This window comes from Carcharodon carcharias, chromosome 26 (genome assembly GCF_017639515.1).
Source record: "Carcharodon carcharias isolate sCarCar2 chromosome 26, sCarCar2.pri, whole genome shotgun sequence".
Lineage (NCBI taxonomy): Eukaryota > Metazoa > Chordata > Chondrichthyes > Lamniformes > Lamnidae > Carcharodon > Carcharodon carcharias.
In genome coordinates, this window is record NC_054492.1 from 22,888,945 (window position 1) to 22,909,870 (window position 20,926).

General features: G+C 42.9%; 1 protein-coding gene across 2 annotated transcripts in view; it reads right to left on the minus strand.

Moving 5' to 3' along the window:
• megf11 (multiple EGF-like-domains 11) overlaps window positions 1-20,926 on the minus strand; it is a 354,743-nt gene that overhangs the window by 7,361 nt on the left and 326,456 nt on the right. The window contains exons 20-21 of one of the 2 annotated variants that reach the window (XM_041175289.1): window positions 6,878-6,996; window positions 5,682-5,805 (exon numbers count right to left, since the gene is read on the minus strand). In XM_041175289.1, the coding sequence (XP_041031223.1) occupies window positions 5,682-5,805; window positions 6,878-6,996 (243 nt within the window). Of the gene's footprint in view, window positions 1-335; window positions 352-5,681; window positions 5,806-6,877; window positions 6,997-20,926 lie in introns of both variants that reach the window. The other variant, XM_041175290.1, reaches the window with a different exon arrangement.

Here is a 20,926-nt window from a genome sequence, read left to right on the forward strand (position 1 = left end):
TACAATGATCCAAATGGAGGGGGTCCACAAGATATCGATGCAAATGAAGGACCAAACATTAAGATGCCAAAGGTAAAGAATTTTTAAAATTGATGTGTACAGGAAAAAATCCAGGTGTCGATGAAGCAACAACAGAACATCTAAAAGCCCTTGGAGAAAGAGAATTAAAAGTTTTAACAGGAATTTGTGATCATATATAGACCAAAGGATACATTCCAAGTGACGTGAGACATTCATTATTCATTAAGATACCCAAGAAACCTAAAGCAATAGAGAGCCATCAATCAGCTTTGAACAGGCTCGTCCAACTCATGGCCCACAGGGCGCACTGCGACCCTTGAGGCCTCTGGACTCAGCCCGAGAAACTTGTTGGACTTATATTTGAAAAATGCTGTAAAGCTGCTCAACCAATCACAGGCTGGTTCCTCCCTGCATTTGCCGGTGATAGGCTCAAATGCAGAGAGAAACCAGCCTATGATTGGACAAGCAGCAAACAGTGGGAAGATTAGTTTTTAAGGTAAGTTTCAGGGTCCAGGGTGTGAGGGAGCTGGAGTGGAGCTTGGGTGAGCCACAGCAGGGCCTGGGCGAGCCAGAATGGAGCCTGGGCAAGCTGCAGTGGGGCCCCAGGAGGTTGGAGCAGGGCCCACTAGTGTCTGAGTGGAGACTATGAGAGTGTGAAGGAAAAGAGAAAGCATGGGGGGGAGAGAGAGTGTGTGTTGGAGAGAGAGAGTGTGCGAGGGGGAGAGAGTGTGTGTGGGAGGACAGAAAGAGTGAGTGTGTTTGAGGGGAAGATAGAGAAAGTGAGAGTGTGTCGGGGGAGAGAGAGACAGAATGTGTGAAGCAGAGAGAGAAAGTGAAGGGGAGGGAGGAAGAGTGTGTGAGGGCGTAGAGTGGGTGTACGTCTGGGTCACTTCCAGTCTCAGGATTCTCATTCACCCCCACACACCAACATGCACTCTCATTCACTCTCACAGTGGGTGCGGGTGAGTAAACACTCTGAGACTGGGAGTGAGCCAGACAAACACAATCTCATTCTTTCATACACGAGTACTCATCTTTATTTATTACTCATTTCTTTTATCAATTCATCGCTTTGATAGTGGTTTTTTTTTTGCTGACCTAGTTGTTTCTTTTCATGCCTCAGTTCTTTTGCAATTCATGTTTAATATTGCACCAAACTTAATCTTTCTGAAATTTGCTCATCAGCCCCTTGAGTAAGAAAATTTTTTAAACGTGGCCCCCCCATGCGAAAAGGCAGACAAGCCTGGTTTAGGACTGTAAGCTTATTGAGTCATCTCATTGAAGTGATTTTGAAGATCTTAATAGAAAGATATAATAACACATTTGCAGCAGAAATTGGGGAAACACAGTCTGGATTGAGATCTTGAGCAGGCACAAGAGAGGGAATATTTAACCTAAGAATAATCTTCAATAAATATCTAGAAATAAACAAAAACAATTACATATACTTCATAGGCAATGAAAAAGCGTTTGATCGTATTTATCACCAAAAGCAAATAGGCATGTTGCTGAAATGTGACTGACAGTAAAGATGTGAGATTTAACCAAAGTCTATATTGGGACCAAATAGCGAACATCAGGATAGAAGATGGACAATCAGACATGTTTCAAGTGAAGAGAGGAACATGACAAGGCTATGTACTGTTGCCAAAATTATTCAATCTGTACACAGATCAAATATTCGGAGAATTAGGTGTACTTCCTGCGGTAAAATTTGGAGGCGAGAACATAACAAACTTGTGGTTCACTGACGACACAGCGCTATTGGCAGAATCAGAAGAGGCCCTACAAAATATCATAGATCAAGTAAAATCTAGAAGTTTAGAATACAGATCAAGTATGAATACCAAAAAGACAGGAACAATTGTAGCTAGAAAGAATACATTAGAAGAAACAAGAGTAAAGATTGAAGTGGACAGTGTCACACTGGAACAATTAGAAAGGTTTGTCTATTTAGGACAAATGATAATAGAATCTAACCCCCCCTTGACATTCAATGGCCTTACCATTTCTGAATCCCCCACTATCAACATTCTGGGGGGTACCATTGACCAGAAGCTGGACTGGACTAGCCATATAAATACTGTGGCTACATGAGCAGGTCTGAGGCTGGGCATTCTGTGGCGACTAACTCACCTCCCAACTCCCCAAAGGCTGTCCATTATCTACAAGGCTTAAGTCAGGAGTGCGATGGGATACTCTGCACTTGCCTGGATGAATGCAGCTTCCACAACACTCAAGAAGCTTGACCACCATCCAGGACAAAGCAGCCCGCTTGGAAGATGCTAAAAAAAATTAGTTATAAATAAAGTACAAAGTTATTTAAACATGTCCCCTCATGTGTCACATGAGCTGGGACATGTTTTTATGTTTAGGAGAATGTTTTAATTTATTTAATAAAAGCTTTAGGAAACCTCATCCTGCTCGTGGATGAGGTTCCTAAAAAACGCGAAGGCTGCTTGGGCTCCTTGCCCGCCCGCCAACCTTAACTTTGGACAGGCAGCATTGCAAACAACTTTAATTGATTTTTTAATGGCCTTAATAGGCCGTTGACAGTTCAGCGTGCGCATAGCCACCTCTGGCACGCACCCGCCAAACAAAAAGATCTAAATGATGTGCGATGATGTCGGGATGCACCCCCAACGTCATCTCGCGTCATTTTGCGTGTCGGTGTGTCGGGCCCACCCCTGCACGCCAACGGCAATATTCAGGCCTTAGTTCTAGATTTTTCTACAAGAGGAAACATCCTCTCCACATCCACCCTGTCAAGACCCCTCAGGATCTTATCTGTTTCAATCAAGTCTCCTCTTACTCTTCTAAGATCCAGCAGATACAAGCCTAGTCTGTCCAACCTTTCCCCATAAGACAACCCACCCATTCCAGGTATTCATCTGGTAAACCTTCTCTGAACTGCTCCCAACACAGACAGACAGTCTGAAACGAGAGAGAGAGACAGACAGCCATAGAGTGGGAAAGGAGAGAGAGAGAGTGACAGACAAAGTGAGAAAGGATAAAGAGAGAGAGAAAGAGACAGTGGGAAAGGAGAGAGAGAGAGATTGAGTGGGAAAGGAGAGAAAGACAGTCGTGAGAAGCAACATCGTCAGTGCCAGCAGACATAACACAGCTCATTAAGGAAAAGCAAACTCAGCCATCGCATTACAGCAATGGGTGAGTTGAATGTTTCTTTATTCTCTCTAACAAAGAATAAATTAAGTTGGTTTTTATGTGTATGTGGCCTGCGACTGATTTTGTCTATGTGTGAGTGTCCCTTGATAAGAAAAAGGTTCCCCACCTGTGATCTACAAGATGCGCTGCAGCAACTCACCAAAGCTCCTTCAACAGCATCTTCCAAACCTGAGACGACTACCATCTAGAAAGACAAGGTCAGCAGATAGATGGGAACCACCACCTGGAAGTTCCCCTCCAAACCACTCATCATCCTGACTTGGAAATTTATTGCCGTTCCTTCACTGTCACTGAGTCAAAATCCTGGAACTCCCTCCCTAACAGCACTATGGGTGTACCTACACCACATGGATTGCAGTGGCTCAAGAAGGCAGTTCACCACCACTTTCTCAAGGGCAACTATGGATGGGCAATAAATGCTGGCCTAGCCAGTGATGTTCACATCCCCTGGAAGAATATATTAAAAAAAGATGGCAGATGTGATGCTGAAGTTAGAAGGATAGAGATAACCCAGAAATAATTTTGTGAAGATGAAAGATGTGTTAACAACAGGAAAACTTGTAACAAGGAAAAAACTCATTAAGATGCTACATTCTATCCACTTTCCTGTCTGCCTCAGAAACGAATAAATGAAGATCTGTGGATGAAACTCGAGGTCTTTGAAATGTGGATGCTAAGACGTATGCTAAAAACTCCATATACAGACCACAAGAGACAAATGAAGAGGTGCTGGAAATTTCAGGGGCAAATAGAACTCTAAGAAGATGTGCTGTCTTTCTGATGCCAGGTTAAACTGAGGCCCCGTCTACTTTCTCAGGTGGACATGAAACTATATAGCACTATTTCAAAGAGAAGCAGGGGACTTGGCCAATATTTATCCAATATTGTACCCAAAAAAGACAATTATTTTGACACTGATTTCATTGCTGTGTGCAATGTGTTTTCTGTCTTACAACAGTGCCAACGTTTCAATTAGTAACTCACTGGCTGTAAAGCACTTTGGACATTCTGAAGTTGTGAAAGGTGCTATATAAATGCAGATCTTTCTTTCTTTCTGGGGTCTGAGCTTGAATCTAGAGATTGGTGAGATGAATCTCTCACCCCTGAACTTACTGCAAGCGTTCTCTATATAAAAGAATTTGGAGATTGTTCCTAAGAGACACAAATCTAAACACCAAACTAACTATAAATTGACTGTTAGCTCAATTGTCAACGTAATTCTGACAAGGCACCAACATTGCTAATGTGGTAAATGGAAAGGTTTATCAATGCAGCGCTGATCCAGGTCTGGAATCACTATATAAAATACATTCATTGTGATGAACTGAAACAAGCAACTCAATTCACTGGTACAGTGATAATAACACATATTCCTAAAATGACTATTATCTATGAATAAGTGTAATGAATATCTTAGAATATTTTGCACTAGGATATGGGCAATTGACTAAAGTTCACAGTTTGTGCCTCCTGCTTTGGTTAGACCCAGACACCAATTCCAGTGTAAAACACACTAAAATTTCATACTAAAATATTCTCCTCCATGTAATCCTAGGAATCTGGAAATAAAAATGTATTTGTATGGAGCAGTGACATCACCACACAGTTTAGTTGCAGTTCCCCAATCTGCACACACATCATCCTGGAAATAAGGTCATCGAAGACTCGATTTTCATGAGTTGAAGGTGGGCTGGTGGAAGGTTCTCCAGGTTGCATTGGAGTATAAGATGCAGATTCAATCTGAGCCATATCATTGTGGGAAGTACAAAATGGAAGCTGGTGCTTGCTCAGTTAGGGGCTGGTGAAGGGAGAAGTGTTGGACGTTGATGAGTGGGCATCTTCTAATGGCTGACTGATTTATGGGATCAGCTCAATTTATCTAAACTCTTGTTCAAACTTGGGAAGGAAAGAATAGCAAGTCCTCGTTCAGGCTCTGTCAAACTTCTATGTTAAATGAAATTGGACTTTCACAACCCAGTTCCTAGTCTGAGTTTGGGTCATGCAATCAGAAAGAGAGGTCAAAGACTTTCTATAGCAATGTGGGTGGGAGGTCAGTCTCTCTACAAATCATGTCAGAATTATCTGCATTAGAGATGTTAATAGTAGCACTGAAGGGCTGTTTGAGCTCCATTGCAACATGGTGTGTGGGCTCTGACAACCCTCATGCTGCAAATTTCCAAACACAAATTAATAATGCATCAACTGCAAGAATCACACAGGGCCCTTGTGTGTGATGTTTATAATGGATATCAGACCGCCATGTAATATAAGTGAGCTAGGATTTTGTATGTGGGTGCTGTACTAATGTGAGAGGTACAGAAGGGATAGGGTAGTACAGTACAAACAATCATTCATGTTAGTATTAATGAGGACATGCACAGGATGAATAGTTTGCATGATACCATCACTCCTGTCATTTTAACCTGACACAAACCTCAGTTTCAAAAGTAAAACCATGTTGAGGGCTTACTGACCTAAATCATTCAAGTTACTGTAGTATCTCCATTCAGGATGCAATGAGTTGTTGAAATCTTGTCTACAGCCTTCTTGTCCAGAAAGCTCTACACTCTTGAGACTTGAGAAAAGCTGTTTTTTTGTCTGTTTGTGAATTAATAAAAGATTGCAACAGTTAAATGGGGCAACTTTCAGCAAAAGGTAGAATGCCAGATTTGTCACTTCAATATTATAACTCACTTTACACAATAGTAGTGCACAGGCTAGAGTGTACAACAAGGTAGTTCAGTAAATGATTTCAAATAATTATATTAATAATCTTCCCAGTGAGTCCGGTCATTGAGATAGATTCCACAGATTCTTTACTTTTTTTTAACACTGCCACTCATGCCATTGCAGCTGGTGGGACACCATTTCTCCCCTTCCCCCCACACCTGAAATCTTCCTTCTATTCCTTTATGGGGAAGAGTTCTACAGGTGGTAACTGATCTCTGCGGTATCACCCACGAGGCTTTTATTCATGTATGAATATTGATAGTAACTGACATGCTGTCTCATTGTTTATATTGCTGAAAACAAGAATGCACATCCTACTCTGACGCTGCATTGGAACAATGTCTGACTTTTTCTGGTTAAGTTCTGTGTTTCTTAATGTGAGAATCATCAGTGCTAGAAAAGAGAAACTTTCCTGCGTTGGGCAATGTCACCATCAAGCAACTTGTCATTTTTTTAAATGTGCGACTTCAGATTGATCCTTATTTTATGCTACTTTCTCTTTCTATCTCTCTTGGACTCCCTGGGTTGTGCATCAATTGTAGCTTCCAGAGCAGTCAGTCAGTTCTCAGATCCTCACACCTCTGCTGTGTTGGTAGGTATGGCCCCTGTGCTTGATGTATCCCCACAATTTTCAGACTAAAAGCAGAAACAAAGTTGTTTCCCATTACAACAGTATGTCCTATGCTTTCCTGTTATGTTGCTTGCATTTAATAAAAAACGCTCCAAGAGGGTTTTCGGTTTGGGAAAATCAAATAAAACTGTGAGTTGGAATAAAAGATGGTTGGAGTTTCTTTGATTGGTTGATACTGCCCTTGAAGCTTGACCAATGGTACCACAAAGTCATGATACATATAGCATTTCTTGTGGCTTTAGATTCCAATGGGAAAGTGAGGATTACATTGGCCATTGCAGTTCAGTGCAATATTGTATCAATACATACCTTAATGAAGCAGCTTTCATCCGGGTTATTGATAAAACGGGTGAGTCTCCCACACTGGGACACTGTGTGGTAACTAGGGTTGGTAAAACAGTGAAGGGTGCTGGTACTCTGAGATGGATCTAGAAAAAAATAAGTCAGCACAAAATGTATGTATATGGAGTTACTATTATTTATAGAGAGAGGGAGAAACATGCAGAAAGGGAAAGACTGAGCAAAACACAGTGCAAAAGAGCAGGAATGAGGGAGAGTGATAATGAGAAATGGGAAGCAGGCAGAGAGATCGAGAGTCAGAGAAAGAGAGAAGACAGAAAATCAATGAGAGACTAGGCAGTTCCAGACTTGCAGTACACAGCATCATAATCTCCAGTATCTTCTACAAATAATGCCTGTAGACACAGTTATGATATAAAGATTTTCAAATGAGACATAAATGAAAGCCAGAAATAAAATGCATTAGCATTTGAGGAACACAGATTAATGCTTGCCACCAGGTTACAACACAGCCTGTAAACAAAGGCCATTACAACAAATTAACAACAGGAATAAATGCAATAATTTCAGTGCAGAGACCATCAGACAACAGAATACAGCAAGACTGCAGGAAAGACACAGCTTCATTGTGAGAGTTGGCAGATTTACAAGACGTCTTGAAACTGGTTGTGAAATGACACTGGTGCTAAATTAGGCATTTTCACAGATTCGATATGAACACCGCACCCTGAAAAAATAAATCAACTTCATTTTGGAACCCAGTGAAGCCAAAAACCTTTGTAAAATTAACAATATCATATGACATAAGGAAAGAAAAAATGAAATGCAGCTGGAGTCAGATCCTTAACCTCTAAATGACAGGATCCACAAACTTACATTCTTCTTTCTAATATTAACATTGCAAAAAATAATCTCTCCTTTATTATGGCAAAAAGGACAAATGAGCTGTTACCAAGGCACTGCTTTGAACCAGTTATTAGGCAAAAACAAGCAAGTTCATTTCTAACTCCATTTTGCCTCACGCACTCCCTCTTATGGGGAACTGTTTTAGTCACTGGTGAGTAATTGCAGAAACATTGCAAGTATGCCCTAGCAGATAGTAAACAGGGCATGAATTCCCCACTGCCCATTAAGTTGCATTTATTGAGTGACAACAACTTATTTTAATTTATAAATATTAAATATTTTGATGCATGCTTGGAAATATAGACATATAGAACTATATTTAGAAAGAGAGTTTATAACCTGTTACACTTTTGCTGAACATGAATGACACATACAGAACCCAGCTACCTGAGCACCAGGATCACACACCTTTATCACTTTGGAATATGGCATGAGAACATCAGTGTGCAGATCTATAAGGCATTAGGTGTTAGAATTTTAAAAGTAAGTTATTAGCTCAATAATAGATATTAGTGACTTGCATGCTCCTGTGGAATGTGAATAATGTTGAAGCCAGCTGACTACCAAGAAATTCCGAATCATTTTATGTGTCTCAAAGCTTATTATAATTTTCAAAGCATCTAACTTGCACCAGTACAATAAAGTGGGCATGGCCTTCAGACAAAACACTAACCTTCTCTGAGAAAACTCCAATCACTGTTGCGTAGATTCTAGGATGGGGCTGACCCATGGACATCAGTAACAGTATCAGTAACAGTAACATCAGACATTTGAATTATTTTGCACTGTACAGCATCTATTTGGTAGCAGAGTTGGAATAAGTCCTGGCCAAATCTTTTGACACATAGAAAAGCACAATTATATTTTATTTTTAATTTTTAATTATGGCCACAGTACTTAATGGCAACCAATAATGTTTCCGTATCACAACAATGTATGTCAAGATCATATGTTAGCTTACAATCAGAGAGAGAGAGAGATAGAGATAAAGAGACAGAGAGAGCGAGAGGGAGGGAGAGAGATGTGAGAGGAGGAGGGTGAATGCTCGGGTTAGAAAAAGAGAAAAGGGGTAGGTAGGAGCGAGAGGGATAGACAGATAGAGGGCAGAGAGGAAAATAGGAACAGGAGTAGGTTATTCAACTCCTTGAGCCAGTTTCATCATTTAATTATATTATGGCAGGTCTGTACCTAAACCCCTTTTACCTGCCTCTAATCCCTATCCCTTGATACTCTTAGAAAGAAAATTGATTGAACTCAGTTTTAATATTTCCATTGATCCCAGAGGAGTTGTCCTGGGAATGCTCAACATTGACTCTGAATCCCATGAAGCCTCAAACATGGGCAAGAGAACCTCCTGTTGATTACCACTGATTTCCTTCCCTCAGCTAATGAATCAGTGCTCCTCCATATTGAACACCACTTGGGAGAAGCACTAAGGGTAGCAAGGACACAGAATGTATTCTTGGTGGGAGATTTCAATGCCCATCAGCAAGAGTGATTTGATAGCACCTCTACTGATCCAGCTGGCTGAACCCTGAAAGACATTTGCTAGACTGGGCCTGAGCAGTGAGGTATTATCAATCTACCTGTCGCAGATGCATCTGTTCATGACAATACTGGTAGGAGTGACCACCATACAGTCCTTGTGGAGATGAGGTCTTATTGAAGATACCCTCCATAATGTTGTGTGGCACTACCACTGTGCTAAATGGGACAGATGCAGAACAGATCTTGCAGCTCAAAACTGAGCATCCATGAAATATTGTGTAACATCAGTAGCAGCTGTAGCATTGCATTCACCCACAATCTGTAACCTCAGGGCCTGGCATATTCCTCACTCAACCATTACTATCAAGTAGGGGACCAACCCTGGTTCAATGAGTATTGCAGAAGAGCATGCCAGGAGCAGCACCAGGCATATCTTAAAATGAGGTGCCAACCTTGTGATGCCATATCACAGCTAAGCAGCAGAAGCAGCATGCAACAGGGCACAATCAGAGTTCTGCAGTCCTGCCACGTACAGGCATGAATGGTGGTGGACAATTAAACCGCCAACTGGAGGAAGAGGTTCCACATACAACCCCATCCTCAAAGATGGGGGTCAGTGTAAAAGTCAAGGCTGAAGCATTTGCAATCATCTTTAGCCAGAAGTACAGAGTAGATGATCCATCTTGACCTCTTTCTGAGGTCCCCAGCATCACGGATTCAATTCACTAGACATGATATCAAGAAACAGCTAAAGGCACTGGATACAGCAAAGGCAATGGGCTCTGACAATATCTAAGTTGTAATACTGAAGACCTGTGCTCCAGAATTAGCCATGCCCCTAGCCAAGCTGTTCCAGTACAGCTACAACACAGGCATTTGCTCAGAAATGTGGAAAATTGCTCAGGTATGTCCTGTCCTCAAAAAACAGGACAAATTCAATTACCATTCCATTAGACTATTTTCAATAATCAGCAAACTGATGGGAAGTGTCATCGGCAGTGCTATCAAGCTGCACTTACTCAGCAATAACCTGCTCACTGAAGCTCAGTTTAGGTTCCACCAGGGCCATTCAGCTCCTGACCTCATTACAGCTTTGGTCCAAACATAGACAGAACAGGTGAGAGTGATAGCCCTTGACATCAAGGCAGCATCAATAAGCAAAATAGTAGTCAATGGGAATCAGTGGAAAACGCTCCACTGGTTGGAGTCATTCCTAGCACAAAGGAAGATGGTTGTGGTTTTTGGAAGGCAATTATCTCAGCTCAGGACATCACTGCAGGAGTTCGTCAGGGTCATGGCCTCGGCCCAACTATCTTCAGCTACTTCATCAATGACCTTCCCTCTGTCATAGGTCAGAAGTGGGGATGTTTGCTGATGATTTCACATTGATTATTGTAGTACAAAGGTCTACATTGTGATGTAAAGGAATACATTAACCAAGTCTAGAGGGCAGTCTTTGGACTGGACAGAGATGTGTATAGAAGCAAGCATGGAGACAGCTCCTAGCTTAGACCTTATACTGTATATATGTACATGGTTACTAGTAGTTAATACATACTTATTGTTAAAATACATAAGACTCAGAATCTCTTTGTGAGACCTACCGAACTATACACAACATTTTACAACATAGTGGTAGCTATCGAAATAACCCAGCACCTCAAAGAAGCTGGAGAAGAAATTTAAAACTTGGAAGATTGAAAAAGCAGCATTCTGACCTGATGAAATGCACCAGAGATGAAGGCGCAGATGGAGATTGCCAGAGACAAGTTCCAAAGCAAGACTGGAAGCAGAAGGGGGGAAATAAAATTCCACATTGCAGCAGAAGGCTAGTGAATCCGGTGGAAGTTCAATTTCATTACGCAGAGAGTACAGAGTTAGAAGACCTAGTAGGGGTGAGCTAAAAAACTTAAGTTCTTGGCCGGAACAAGTTTAAAAAGCCTTTAAGTCAGCAGCAATCAGAATTGCCATTTTAAAACACACCACAAACAGCCCAAGTCCTGAGATGGTGCCTGACTATGCCCGGCAGCCGAGCTCACTTAAAATTGAAAAAAAATTAGATTTAAAAAAAATCAGCATTTTAAACCCTAGCATAAACCGGGAACCAACTGTTACAAGACCCGAGAAAACTCAGATAGTGCGGGGAAGACCCAGGATGGTCAATCCGATCTACCCAAAACACAGCTGCACGGAGCAGGCGGCATCAATTTCCTGGCGAAAGGTACTCTTCAGGTAATACTCAGGTACAAAGGCAAAAGAATATGAGAGACCCTGTTTGTCATTCACAACCAAGAATGTTCCCTTTTAAGCCGAAAAGTTTGTGTCAACCTCAACCTCCTACAGAAAATTGACGAGGTCAACCAGCAAGGCCTGGTTCCAAATTGAAAAAATGAGTTTCCTAAACTCTTTCCTGGATTTTGATGACTCAGGACTGCGTACGGGACTACACTGAGGGAGGTTGTTAAGCCCATGTGTCTGTTCACACCATGAAAAATACCCCGCCCACTCATGAAGCAAGTGCAGCAACAGCTGGACGAGATGACAGAAATGGATGTCATTCAGTCCGTCACTCAGCCAACCAAATGTTGTTCCAGGATGGTCCTAGTCCCAAAACAGAACAGGGCCATCTGTATCTGTGTTGTCTTGACACAGCTCACTCAAGCCATGGTGAGAGAAGTCCATCCGATGTCCTTGGTGGACGACAGCCTGACCAAACTCTTCAAAAGCAATTGTTTTCAAATAACAGCAGCTTCTGGCAACTTCCACTAGATGAAAAGTCAAGATTTCTGACCACATTCATCACCATTTTCAGATTTTGCTTCAACTGCTCACTGTTTGGAATCACCATGAACTGGAAATCTTTCAATGCATGATGTCAGCCATTTTGCAAGGCCTAGAGGGTGTCATCTGCCATGTGGACAATGTTTTGGTCCATGGCACAACAGCAGAAGGACATGACAAAAGCCTCACAGTGGTCCTAGAACGCTTGCAGGAAGCAGGGCTGAGAATAAGAAATGCAAATTCTCTAAGACCTTTATTTGGTTCCTGGGACACATCATCTGCAACAGCGCATCACGGCGGACCCACAGAAAACAAAAGCTATCAGTGAGTTCCCAACCCCATCTTGATTCTGGACCTCCAGAGATTCCTGAGGATGGTTAACCAGTTGGCAAAACTTTTACCCAATCTGACACAGGTCACAGAACGCCTGCGGCACCTTCTCAAGAAAGATCAGGCTTGGTGCTAGGATGCGCACCAAGAGCAAACATTTGGTTGCATCAAAGCATGGCTGCCCTCACCCAATACCTAGCCCACTATTACCCATTCCTACCCACGACCGTAGCAGTGGACGCTTCGTCTATAGGCCTTGGAGCAGTCTTATTTCAGGAACAACTGGACTGATGTACTTCGCATCCAGAGGACTGTCGGACATTGTGACAAGACAAGCCATGGTCAAAAAAGAAGTTCTTGCAGGCATGTGGGCAAGTGAGAAATTTTCGGACTACATTATTGGCCTAAAGGTCACCATTGAAATAGACCGTAAGCCACTAGTCTCACTGCTAGATGAGAAGGAGCTGGCAAAAATACCCCCCAGAATCCAGAGATTCCATCTACGCCTCATGAGATTTGCATATGAGATGGTATATGTTGAGGGAAAAAAAAACGAGCAGTGGATATACTTTCTAAGGCCACAGTGGGTCTTCCAAAGAATCATGATGGCAACCTGATTGAGGAGCTTGAATTGTTTTTCCCAATTGGGAATTGCCAGCTACCACAGGAAAAGTCCAACCAATCTGCTAGGAACAAATGTGAGATGAGGAGTGTGCCCACGTTGCTGTTACTGTCAACAAGGGTGGCCACAGCAGAGACAGAGTGGCAGTACCACAAAGATTTGGTTTGAACAGCAGAAGCACTTTACCATCATCACCAATTTGCTGGTATACAATAAGGGGCTGGTCATATCAGCCTCCTTTCACTAAAAACCCTCCAAAAAATACACCAGGGACACCTGGGCATACCAAATGTAGGGCACAGGCCCAATCTGCCTTGTGGTGACCAGGCATTGCAAAGGCAATTGAGGACATGATAGCAAACTGCCAGGAGTGTGTGCTACACGAGTAGGACCAGGAGGAGCCCCCTATCTCCACACAGTTCTCAACCAGGCCATGGGAGCGGCTGGGCATCGATTTATTCATCTTCAATGGAAGATCCTTCCCCATTGTGTTGGACTACTACTCCCGATGGATTGAGGTGAAGCAACTGTATACAACAACCACAGAAACGGTGGTGGGAGTGCTGAAGGAGATCTTCACAAGCCAAGGCATCCTGCACCAGATTGTGTCGGATAACAGTCCACAATTTGCAAACAAATACTTCATCCAATTTGCCGTCATTTAAGGCTTCCATCACCGTCCCAGCACCCCAAGATACCCATAGTCGGATAGCGAGGCAGAAAGAGGGTTCTGCACCATAAAAGCTCCCTTGAGGAAGACCCACGCCTTCACAACAGCACTGTTAACCTACCGATCCGCCCCACTATAATGCGGCTTAGTCCAATCTGGACTCCTGATGGGCAGAAAACTCTGCACACAACTCCTAATCCTGCCAAAGAAGCTAATACCAGGATTGGCAATGAACAGCTCACCAATACTCCTTCAAAAGCACCTTCCAAACCCACGACCTCTAGCACCTAGAAGGACAAGGGCAGCAGATTCATAGGAACACCACCACCTGCAAGTTCCCCTCCAAGCCACGCATCATCTTGACTTGGAACTATATTACCTTTGCTTCACTGTCACCAAGTCAAAGTCCTGGGACTCCCTCCCAAACATCACTGTGGATGTATCTACAACACATGGACTGCAGTGGTTCAAGAAGGCAGTTCACCACCACCTTCTCAAGGGCAATTGGGGATGGGCAATAAATCCTGGCCTAGCCAGCGATGCCCACATTCCATGAAAGAATTAAAAAAATGACCAAAATATTCAGGCCAGAGAACAGAGAGCATGCTTCTGCCTAAAAAAAGGTGCACCACCAGACACTTGCCACTATTACACAAGGATAACGGAATCTGGATTAAGGACCTTGATAGAGAGAGCGTTATTGTCTAGAGAGAAGATGACCAGCCATGGCCATATCTTGTCTGTACTCCAGTAGGTACGATCAACAGGAACAGGAGGAGCCTTCTCCTTTTCCCTTGATGTGATTCTCCCACTATACATTGGAGAGAAATTGAAGACGACAACCAGATGCCAGAATGACCACATCCAAAATAACCTCACCACTGCAACAGAACCTATCACTCCTCCAACTCTTGTAAAGACATCTGGAAGAATTATAAAGCCTGCAGAGTTCCTGCAGCCTGTAAACAAAAAGACTTTTTATAATTTATATAAATGATTTAGGTGAAGGGTCAGATGGTATGGTTGCTAAATTTGCTGACGACACAAAGATAGGTAGGAAAATAAGTTGTGAAGAGGAGGCTACAAAGCGACATAGATAGGTTAAGTGAGAGGGCAAAGATCTGGCAAATGGAGTATAATGCAGGCAAATGTGAAATTGTCCATTTTGGCAGGAAGAATAAAAACGAAGCATATTATCTAAATTATGAGAGATTGCAGAACTCTAAGATTCAGAGGGATCTGGGTGTCCTAGTGCTTGAATCACAAAAGGTTAGTATGCAGGTACAGCAGGTAATTAGGAAAGCTAATAGAATGTTATTGTTTATTGTGAGGGGAATTGAGTGTAAAAATAGGGAGGTTATACTTCAGTTGTGTGGGGCACTGTTGAGACCACATCTGCAGCAGTGTACAGTATTCTTATTTAAGGAAAGATGTAAATGCAATAGAAGCAGTTCAGAGAAGGTTTACCTGAGTAATAGTAGGAATGGGCAAGTTGTCTTATGAGGAAAGGTTGGATAGTTTAGGCTTGTATCCATTGGCATTTAGAAGAGTAAGAGTTGACTTGATTGAAACCTTTAAGATCCTGAGGGGTCTGGATAGGGTGGATGTGGAGAGGATGTTTCCTCTTGTGGGAGAATACAGAACTAGGCATCACAGTTTAAAAATAAGGGGTCACCCATTTAAGACAGAGATGAGGAGAACTTTTTTCTCTCAGAGGGTCGTGAATCTTTGGAACTCTCTTCATCAAAAGCAGAGTCTTTGAATATTTTTAAGGAAGAGCTAGATAGATTGTTGAATAACAAGAGGGTGAAAGGTTATTGGGGGTAGGAAGGAAGTTAGAATCAGACCAGCCCTGATCTTATTGAATGGCTGAGTGGGCTTGAGGGGCCAAGTGGCCTACTCCTGCTCGATGTTCATATGTACTTGAGATGGGGTAGTAGGTAGTAGAAGTAAAGTAAATATGTTGGATAAACAGGAAAGGAATGTAAATACATTGGATAAAGACTTGGGGGAGGGGCAGTATAAAGGTCTGGCATATAAAGGGTTAACGTGGGATTGGGTAATTTATTGCCCACAATGTGATGTAAAGGAACACATGACCCGATTCTAAAGGACAGTCTTGGACTGGACAGAGATGTGTATAGAAGCAAGCACGGAGACAGCTCTTAGCTTAGACCTTATACTGTGTATATGTATATAGTTACTGGTAGTTCATAAATACTTACTTTAAACTACATAAGACTCAGAGGCACTTCATGAGACCTACCGAACTATCTTATGCCAGTTATTACCATTCTCAAGTTTCCAGATACTAAAGCTGTTCATGACTGCATGCAGCAAGACCCAGACAGCATTCAGTGCCATCAAGTGCTATCTCAAAAAAGAGAGAATCTAGCCATCTTCCCTTGATACTTAACAGCATTGCCATCGCTGAAACCCCCACCATCAACATCCTGGGGGGGTTACCATTAACCAGAAACCTAACAAGACTAGTCATCCAAATACTGTGGCTACAAGAGCAGGTCAGAGACTGGGAATTTTGCAGCCAGTGACTCCCCAAAGTCTGTCCACCATCTACAAGGCACAAGTCAGGAGTGTGATGGAATAATCACCACTTGCCTGGGTGAGTGAGGCTCCAACACTCAAGAAGCATGACACCAACCAAGACAAAACAGCCCGCTTGTTAAGACACCCCATCCACCACCATAAACATTTACTCTTTTCACTATCAATGCACAGTGGCAGCAATGTGCAACATCCAGAAGATACATTGCAGCAATTCATTAAACCTCCTTCAACAGCACCTTCCAAATGTTTAATTTCTACTACCTAGAAGGACCAGGGTGTAGATGCATGGGAACACCACCACTTGCAAGTTCCCCTGCAAGTCACACACCATTCTGACTTGGAAATATATGTGTTTCTTCACTGTTGCTGGAGCTCCTTTCCTAAAAGCATTGTGGGTGTACCTACACCATTTGGGCTGCAGAAGTTCAAATGATGGTTCACCACTATCTTCTTGAGGACAATTAGGGATGGGCGACAAATGATAGGCTTGCCAGTGAAGCACACATGCCATGAACAATTAAAAAAAAGCATCCAAGGTCTTTGGAGAAGAGAATTAGAGAGTTCACATTTCCATAATCCTCAGAAAGAGAGAAAGAGGTAAAGAGGAGAGAATTAGACATAGAGGGCAGAAAGGAAAATTGAGACAAGAGATTAAAGGGAGAAAGAGGACAGATAGGGAAAGTGAGAGAGAGATAGAGACAAAGAGAGAAAGGAAAAGAGAGAGGGAGAGAAAGAGAGGAGGAAACTACCCATAATGGAGTTTAGTGGCACATTGCCTAGAGCCAACAGACAGCTTGGAATGAAATGAGAAACATGGGCAAGGAAGAGACCAGGACAGGCCAGAAGAGAATCTCTTTGTTGTAGGTCTTCTACACTGTTCCAAAGAAGCTCAATTTTATTTTATCTTTCTACAAGGCACTTTGCAGCCCTTTGGCTTTAATATTGACTTCAAACCTTAACTTCAGCTCCCGAACACCGTTAGTGACATGGGAAGGTGCGGGCTAGGGCTTGGGGTGGGGTTCCTCTGTCGGAACAATGCTGGTAAGGTGGTCCGCATCCTTGGTGACTGATGTAATGTTAAAGACTAAAGAAAGTACTAATAGTGCATTAAGGGTAAGATAGCAGAATACGTTAATAGCAGAATAAGGGCGAGTGCTCTGTGAAACCAAAACATAAGAACACGTGACAGATGGCTCTGTGTGTGGGGGGCAGGGGTGGGGGGGGGGGGGGGGGGGGGGGGGGGGGGGGGGGGGGGGGGGGGGGGGGGGTGGGGAGAGCGGTGAGGTGTGGAAAAATTTTTTAAAAATCAAAATGGAGGACTGAGTTCAGGGTCTGTAGTTGTTGATCTCAATGTTAATCCCAAAAGGCTGTAATGTGCCTAATTAGAAGATGAGGTGCTGTTCCTCCAGTTTGTGTTGGGCTTCACTGGAACATTGCAGCAGACCAAGGGCAGACATGTGGGCATGAGAGCAGGGTGGAGTGTTGAAATTACAAGAGATTCAAAATAGAGGAGTCGTTTGCCCATGCTTTTGTTTGTGTTTGTGTGAAGCTGCTCGATAAGCATATATAAAATAACACTTAACTTTACCTTGCTAGCTTTTGTCAGGCTAACCCTCTCCTCTCTAGTGTGGTTCCCTTGTGCCCTGTCTGGTGATCGCTGCCTGCACCAGTCTCCTGCTGGCCTGCCTTCTCTCTCAATTTCTATGTCTCTGTTTTCTTCAATACAGCTCACACACCCAACCCTTTCCTGCAACTCACCCTCACACAGTATCTCGCTGACTGCGCGTTCTTTTCATTTCCTTGCACAATTTTCCTTATTCACCAGACATCAGCCTGCCTGTAACAGAGTGAATGCATCAGGAAACACTTGCTGCTTCTGTTAAAACTATTGTAGATGGTGAAACATGTTTTGGGTGAAATCGGTCTTCTCTAGAAGTGCAAAATGGCCTCAAAATGAATAAAATGTATTTGATTTACTTGAATCGAAAAGAAAATGGACTACAATGTGAAAGGGAACGCTGATTCACTATCTAGGGGACTGTGTGAAAAGGGACACTGATTCACTATCTAGGGCTCTGTGTGAAAAGGGACACAGATTCACTATCTAGGGGACTGTGTGAAAGGGGGTGCTGATTCACGATCTAGGTGACTGTGTTAAAGGCGACACTGATTCACTATCTAGGGTACTGTATGAAAGGGAATGCCGATTCACTATCTAGAGGACTGTGTGAAAGGGAACCTCTGATTCACTATCTAGGGGACTGGGTGAAAGGGGACACTGATTCACTATCTAGGTGACTGTGTGAAAGGGGGTGCAGATTCACTATCTAGGGGACTGTGTGAAAGGAAACACTGATTCACTATCTAGGGGATTGCGTGAAAGGGGACGCTGATTCACCATCTAGGAGATTGTGTGAAAGGGGACGCTGATCCACTATTTAGGGGATTGCGTGAAAGGGGATGCTGATTCACTATCTAGGTGACAGTGTGAAAGGGGGCACTGATTCACTATCTAGGTGTCTGTGAAAGGGGACTCGAATTCACTATTCAGGTGACTGTGTGAAAGGGGGCATTGATTCACTATCTAGGTGTCTGTGTGAAAGGGGGCACTGATTCACTATCTAGGTGACTGTGTGAAAGGGGGCACTGATTCACTATCTAGGTGACTGTGAAAGGGGACCCTAATTCACTGTTTAAGTTACTGTGTGAAATAGGGGCACAGATTCACTATCTAGGTGTCTGTGAAAGGGGAGTCTAATTCACTGTTTAGGTGACTGTGTGAAAGGGGGCACTGATTCACTATCTAGGTGTCTGTGTGAATGGGGGCACTGATTCATTATCTAGGGGACTGTTTGAATGGGGCCGCTGATTCACTAGGTGACAGTGTGAAAGGGTGCGCTGATTCACTATCGAAGGGACTGTGTGAATGGGGGCGCTGATTCACTATCTAGGGGACTGTGTGAAAGGGGGTGCTGATTCACTATCTAGGGGGCTGTGTGAAAGGGGGTGCTGATTAACTATCTATGGGGCTGTAGAAAGGGGCTGGATTCACTATCTAGGTCTGTGTGAAACGGGGTGCTGATTCATTATCTAGGAGACTATGTGAAAGGGGTGCTGATTCACTATCTAGGTGTCTGTGTGAAACGGGGTGCTGATTCACTATCTAGGGGACTGTGTGAAAGGGAACTCTGATTCACTGTTTAGGTGAAAAGTGGGCACTGATTCACTATCTAGGTGTCTGTGTGAAAGTGGGTGCTGATTCACTACCTAGGTGACTGTGAAAGGGGGCGCTGATTCACTGTTTAGGTGTCTGTGTGAAAGGGGGTGCTGATTCACTATCTAGGTGTCTGTGTGAAACGGGGTGCTGATTCACTATCTAGGGGACTATGTGAAAGAGGGCGCTGATTCACTATCTAGGTGACTGTGTGAAAGGGGTTGCTGATTCACTATCTAGGGGACTATGTGAAAGGGGGTGCTGATTCACTATCTAGGTGTCTGTGTGAAATGGGGTGCTGATTCATTATCTAGGTGGGCTGTGTGAAAGTGGGCACTGATTCACTATCTAGGAGACTATGTGAAAGGGGGTGCAGATTCACTATCTAGGTGTCTGCGTGAAAGGGGGCACTGATTCACTATCTAGGTAATGCGTGAAAGGGCGGTGCTGATTTACAATGAATCTATTTTCTGTTACTGTTGGGGATCAATTTTACCCTCTGTTGTTTTAAAACATAATTCCAATGGATGTAATTCCTAGTTGCATCTAGCTGTAAGTAAATACTAGTGCTAGGAATGATACACTCGTAACCTTGACTATTTTGAAATGAAAGACACTGCATGTGTTTGATCTTCCAATATCCGCTGGAAAATGGGATTCGTGTTGTCAGGTCTTTGCTGACCGGCGCGGACCCGATGGGCCGAATGGCCTCCTTCTGTGCTGTAAACGTCTATGAGTCTATATGAAGCAATAGAAGATTTATCAATAGAAATTCTGCGGGTGCACAAATTCATAGTATAAACCAGTTTATGTTCCCTTGCACCAAATACGAATGTGAGGGTCACAACACCAAATCTCTCCCAACTAGAAAAAATTACAAAGCTTATGGTTGAAAGAGCTGGGGTGTGAAGCAGTTAAGTGGATTGCTGTTTAAAAAGAGTCAGCACAGGCACGATGGGCCAAATGGCCTCCTTCTATTGAACCCGTGAAGGTAAACAGAAATGCTGTTCAGTTAGTTTGCAGTAATGAAATGTTCATAGTCATTTCTTGATTTGTCACAGAGGAGAGTTATGGTGCCAAGTACAAATCTACTCATTATATTCATCGTGCATTTTATGCTGACTTTACTTGATCTGTGGCAGCACAAGAGAACCATTTGCCCGCTTAAAAGAAACAAAGCATTGAATAATAATATGCTCTTTCTGCCTGTATCACCAGTACAGTCCTAGGTATATTTTACTGTCAAATCATTTGTGGTGAATTACAATGCTTACATAAATATATATGACTCAATAATCTGTGTAATTAGCCTAGGCTATAGGAAAAGAGTAAGCAGGGGAATCTGAGGTGGTAGAAAAACAATGTACGGGGATGGGAAAAGTTTGATATTAAGTTTACTTTTGTAGCTTTAAGCTTATTTTTCTTGCCTCTTTATGTTCTCTTGCACCAAATACGAATGTGAGGGTCACAACACCAGTT